Below are 6,000 nucleotides of genomic sequence, written 5' to 3'. Positions count from 1 at the left end.
TGTCACTCACTAGACTCTTCACTTAGGGACTTGGGGTCCAGAGGTGGCTGCTGTAAGGGTGCAGTGCATTTTGGGGATGGGGCGAGAGTGCAGAGTGGGCTCAGGGAACAAATATGTCGATGTTTATACGAGTTCAGGGCAGAAACAGATGCCCCTGCTTTGGCACTTGAAGCAGAAAACCATCTGACACAAGGAACAGGGTGCTGAGAACACCCTTAGATGGGCCGGACTAAGGCACCAGGCGGCGCCTCCAGGAACGATTCCCTGGATCACAGAGAACTCCCTGCCTCGGGAGCCTCCCCCTACTACTCAACCCACTGAATTCAAGAGTACATGGCACAGTGGCAGGCCAGGCCCGAAGAAGCTGCCACTGCCGCTGCCACTGTCCCTGGGCACTCTGGAGCTGGAACTCGGACACTGAGATCCCGCTGTCGAAAAACTTGATGTTTCTTGGATGTTACCAGCAGAAACAGCCAAAGGGGCGGGAAGAGTCTGGTTCCTGTCTAGAAACATTGCTTACAAGGGGATCTGGGAAATGTGGCTTTTTGTTTGCTGGCGTCCAGGCCCTGCAGGGCAGGAAGGGACAGGAGGAGGAAAGTGTGATGGATGCTGAGTGGTTTCCAACACCGTGGCCGGCCTGACACCCACTCTGCCATTATCAGTGAGAACCAGAAGGCAAACATCTGAAAACAATGCCCAGCTCTGGAGTGGCCATTCCGACAGTCTTTATTAGCACAGGAACCACCCCTAGCACACAGTCCCGTGATGCTGAAAATGTGCACAGACGCCACATATCTTAAGAATCAGCCACGTACTTCATGGTGGAGTTGAGAATCTCTATCCCGTGCAGCTCTCTCAGCTGAGTGACAAATCTGCCATAATCAGAACACCAAGTTCAGGACATTAATGCCATGGTGCCTGGAGCCACCCCCTCTCAGGTAGAAGCTGGCTGGTGAGGCAGAAAGGGGAAGTAGCTGTTGCCCTGGGAGCCCTGGCCATCAAAGCACGTAAGGTGCTCAGGGAGGTACAAAAACACGGTAAATACTGTCATGAGTGGCAGATGGACAGGCTGATCCGATGGGGCCTTGCTCTCGGGGACTCCCCAGTAGGTTGCCACTTTGAGCTCAACCTAGCTAACGTGCCTTGCTTTCTGTAGAAGAAAGATTTTATCTGTGCCTTCCGTCTGAACAATCAGACAGAACTTGAAAGGGCCTCAGATGTGATCCCAGTCGACCCTCTGACTCTCTGGGGAGGAATCAGAGGGCTTACTTAGTCTGGAAGAGAAGGAGTCAGCTCTGCTCCCTGTCCATGGAAGGCACCCCTCTCCTATGCCGGGACTCCGTCCCTCAGACATGCATGATAACTAGGTGTTTCAGCACATCAGAACCCAGCCAGAGCAGAACAGAAGCCTGAGCTAAAAGGGAAGCAGTGCACACAGTGAGAGCAGAGACCTCTTGCCCTGGCTTGTCTTAAACATGCCATTCTTGCTTCAGTTTCCTCCAGCACGGGAATGTGGCCCTCATTGGGCATTCTCCCACATGCTCAGGCAACGGGCAAAAAAGTGAAGGAGGAGGGATGCGTGGACAGATGGGCAAGAAGCTAGAAGAGAAGGAGAGAATGGAATGGAGGGAAGATGATGACAGTGAGTGCACAGGACAGATGCCTATCAGAGAAGCATCTTCCCCCTCTCTCACTGGAGCCTGAGAGCCCAGGTCTCTCAGGGATGTAGCTACTGGGCCTAACACCTGTGTGCACAGGAAGCACCAGGACTCCCGGGGCTCTCCACGGAGTTCTGGGTGGCACAGAGGCCCAGCCACCACATGGCCACCGCATGGTACCTCTGCTGGCCCTGCGTCTTCCAGGATGTAACTGACGTGGGCCACCCCGGCTTGGAGCGGGTGCATACCTGGGCTCGGCCGTGCACAGCTTCCCCAGGGCGATCCCTGCGTTCAGCTGCACGGCTGTCTTCTGGGCGTCGCCACCTGCGTGCCTTAGCAGCACCTGCACAATGTCCGTCTTCAGCAGGGAAGACGCGGCACGGGGCACCTCCATGCAGTTCCCCAGGCAGAGGGCAGCGTTGGCCACCACAATCTCATCCTCTGAGCTGAGCAGCCTCAGCAGAATGCCAAACTCTAGAGGGAGGGGAGAGAACCAGCATCTGTCCCTCTGAACCTCAAACAGCAAGGGACAGGAGGAGCACCTGGAGTGTCAGTGACACTGAGCCTCCCCAAAGCTCTGACATGTCACTTGGTCACTCGGCAAGTATTTGCTGAGTACTATGGACCTCCTCGGCTCCTGGATGCATCTCTGATGTTTCTCAGGTGCCCAGGGCAGTGCCCAGAGTGACACAGTCGTTGTGTGGCTGAATGTTATGTGTCACACAGGTCTGTCTTCCCTAAAGTCCCCGTTCTAAGCCCCTGCACTCCATCTGAAGGCCCCGAGTAGGGGCCCCCGGGCCTGCTCCCTGTGGCTGCAGGGCAAGGAGCAGGATGAAAAAGAAGGGCTCCTTCTTCCACGCCAGAGGACGTGTGAAGAACATTCACAGGCTGCCTCGCTGGGAACACCCGCTGTACATGACCGCAGCCATGTTTAGTTACTAGACTAAGGCTGCCTCTGACTCTGCTACTTCCCTGCTCACTAAAGGTCCGTGAAGGGAGAGAATTCGTGTTAGATCAGCCGAAGCAGATGCTCTGCATGAGCCCGCTCATGCTCTCTCTCTTAAAAATAAATAAATGTTAAAAAAATTAATAAAAAAACCCAAAGAAACCATTTCAGTTTACTAGGAGAGAGGCAGTGGCTCCTGGCCTCGACCCTGTCATCTTTGAGTTGCTTCGCAGCAGGGTCTCCAGCATGGGTGTGCTACCTGTGTGCAGCTGAAGGCTAATTAAATGCTTCCAGAACAGGGTGAAACAGATAATCTTAGTAAACAGTCTAGAGAGAGGTTAACAGGGCTCTGCAGTGCCTCTCCCCACGTCTCGCCCCTGCTCCCTGGGCAGCTGTGAGGCGGGATTAACCTCTGGGATGTAGGCTCTTGCCTAGGGAAACTATCACTTACTTTGATCCAGTCTTATCACTTCTTCTCGTGCTTTGTGTTGGCTATTAGTGCAGATAGCTAGTATCTTCACGGCATATCGTGATGCGGTCTGGCCTCCTGTCTGGGTTTCAGAATGAAATTGGAAAAATAAAGTCACTCCTCTGATTGTTCTTGGCCACAAACCAGCGAGCAGCTGTGCCTGTGTGAGCGGCTTCCTAAACTTCTAAAACACAGTTCCCCTGAGAATGGCGGGTGCTTCCCGGTGAGCAGGCCCGGGCCCTGCCAGGCTGGTGTCATTCCCGTCCCCAGCAGCACAGCCCACAGCCCGACAGGAATGCGGGCCTGTCATGTGCACCTGGGTAATTGCCTGGAGAGGGTTTTATGAGTGAGTGGCTGAGGAAGGCATGGTGCTGTTGACTGGCAGATGTACCAAAGAGGCAGGAAGAGCGCCCCCCCCCCCTCCCGCCTTTCACCATGTCACCTCACCACTGGAGAATAGGGAATGACTTGCTAAGGCTGTCAGGCTGACAGGCCTGCATGGAGAACATCACAAATCTAGATCATTTTAAGAGGTGACAACTGTCAACTCATAACCCTCAAAATCACCCAATGCAGGATCTTTAAGAGGCACACGTGCATATATACATGCACAGTGCACACGTGTGTGCACGTGATCAGCAGTTTCCGGCGGGGTGCAAGACTTGCATGGGGTGAGTGATGGTCATTGTCCATGTGGCAGCTTAATAACGCTGACCCAACCTTCTACCCCTCAATGTTGCCCCTGCCTCAGCAGCGGCCCCCTGACAGAGCATGCCTCCTGGCCCTGCTCAGCCTGGGGTTTTATGAGAAGGCCTCCCGTGGGGTCCTTATTCACCTGGTCCTTCCGGTGGGTCTACTTCAGCTGCTGCGCTGACTCAGATCACAGAAGCACCATTTTGTCCCAGAACAACGCTGCCCCCTCCCTCCCTCATAAGCGGAGCTACAGCCAACATTCTCCAGACAGCCAGAGAAAGCATGGCCAGCAGAACACGAGCCAAACACGGGGCCCGTGGGACCTTGTGGAAAGCCACGCCAACCATCTTTTTCGGGGACAGAGCCTGTATATTTTTAAGTGAGGCTCGAGTGGCCACCAATTGTTATGGATGCTTCTAATGAACAATTTACGGATTTGTTCAGCAATCTTACGGTGATGTTCAGAGCACTGTCTTGGGTGACAGGTGGAAGGAATCCTCATTCAAGAAGTTTCACAGAGGGCAGGGGTGAAATGGCAGCCCCTGAATGGAACAAAACCCTCCTTAATTCTGTCCCTCAGATAACCTGTGCCGCTCCTGGAAATGCAAGTGGTTGTAACCCAGTAAGTTGCTCTACCTTTAGGAACTTAATCATCTTCTTCACCACTCCTGCTCTCAGGGCCTCCTCAATAATCTTCCGAGAGGAAGACAGGGTGCGGCTGAGGACGCCAGCGGCTCTCTGGGTGAAGCGGAAAGTGAAGATCATTAATCGTTCTGTTCATAAATTCTGATGACCTTTAAAAGTCAGCAAGTAGTTTAGTGAGGCGAAAACAATCATTAGTGTGGGGAGCAAAACACGCACCTCGGTTTTACAAATATGTAGCGGCCAAGGACTAGGCAGGAAGCAGTGTTCATTATATAAGTGCAGGACAGGTGACTCAAGGGCTGGAAACAGGGCCCCTGGCATGCAGGGGCCCCGTTCATTTCAGCTCTACATGGAACTGAGCAGGTCAGCTCTGGCACAGAAAGTCCTGCCCCGACACCCTGCAGTGCTCTGGGAGTAGCAGGGTCTTTACTAGACAGCAGGCTTCTTGGATTGATCCTTAGGGTCTCTCTCTTAGCTTGTCCTTCATCTTGTCCGAATCTCTGTCTGCCAGTTCTGCTTTCTGGCGGACGCCATTTATGATTTTCTAGTTCCACTTTGCTTTTTATCAAAGAGCTAGCTGTTGTTTTTATCAAAGAGCTAGCTAGGTGTTATAGATATAATGTTATCTTGAATCTTTCGGAGGACACAAACGATCGTCACTTTTTCTTTTGTTTCCTATATCATCTCTATTTCTTCTGGGTTCATGTTTTTCTGTTTCTCTTGCTTTTTCTATTTCTGTGTGTGGCTTCCCTGAAATGTCCCGTGACCCTTAGCTGCCCATTTATGGGCACACTTATGAAAGAGCAATAAAAATATATTCCGGTGTGCTGTGTTTATTGGGAGTCTGTTGACTGACACGTGCAGAGGTAGCACTCCCAGACACTAGAAAGCAAAACATTTTTCTCTGGCCTGTCAATTCCCTTAGAGAAAAAAAAGCTCTGATTTTCCACCAGAGGTATAGACACCTGACTGCCACATGCGGTCCCCCATCTCTTACTTGTAGCCTCCGTAGCACCTGGTGTTCTGGAGTCTCGAGCCTCTCCAGGGTCCTACAAGGCAAATCTGTGTCCTCTGTATCTGTTCTCTGTACTGAGGTTCCTTCAGCCCTGCCTCATTAGCTATGACATTTGTAGGTGTTCTTCATCTTCCAGAAACGGGTTAAAATTATTTAAAAACTGACTGATGATCTCTTGCCTGTTCATTTTGTCAGTGTGGATTTCTAGTTTTTTTTCCTTCCCTAATGTTTTCAGTCTGATTTTAATGAGGTTTCCCTACAGAGAAGGGATAAATATGGGTATTACCATATGATCAGTCTTATTTCCCTCATCTGCTCCCTACAGGTGCCAGAATGTTGCCACAGCTGACACTACAGATCTCTTGTTAGGCCCAAGACACAGGGGAGAGCCCACTCCCAAGGGACCAGATGGCCTTGGTGACACTGCTGCTCTGTCCAACAAGCTGGTCGGCCAGCACCTGACTGAGGCACAGGCAGAGAGTCCTAGAAACATCTGGCCAGGAGAGTCCTTAAAAGGTTAGCTCGCTAGCTCTGGTCTAAACCATTCTGGAAAACCCAAGCACCTGACAATAGT

At 51.9% G+C, this 6,000-nt stretch overlaps 1 protein-coding gene across 2 annotated transcripts in view; it reads right to left on the bottom strand.

Annotated features, from left to right (window-relative positions):
• Nucleotides 1–708: 708 nt before the first annotated feature.
• TTC12 (tetratricopeptide repeat domain 12) overlaps nt 709–6,000 on the bottom strand; it is a 54,244-nt gene continuing 48,952 nt past the window's right edge. For both annotated transcript variants that reach the window (XM_043579361.1, XM_043579362.1), the window contains exons 19-22: nt 4,403–4,504; nt 3,056–3,155; nt 1,907–2,132; nt 709–872 (exon numbers count right to left, since the gene is read on the bottom strand). In XM_043579361.1, coding sequence (XP_043435296.1) covers nt 797–872; nt 1,907–2,132; nt 3,056–3,155; nt 4,403–4,504 — 504 coding nt within the window. In that variant the 3' untranslated portion in view covers nt 709–796. The remainder of the gene's footprint in view (nt 873–1,906; nt 2,133–3,055; nt 3,156–4,402; nt 4,505–6,000) is intronic.

This window comes from Prionailurus bengalensis, chromosome D1, assembly GCF_016509475.1.
Source record: "Prionailurus bengalensis isolate Pbe53 chromosome D1, Fcat_Pben_1.1_paternal_pri, whole genome shotgun sequence".
Lineage (NCBI taxonomy): Eukaryota > Metazoa > Chordata > Mammalia > Carnivora > Felidae > Prionailurus > Prionailurus bengalensis.
The sequence above is the reverse complement of the archived record's forward strand: the minus strand, read 5'-3'. Positions and strand labels throughout refer to the sequence as shown.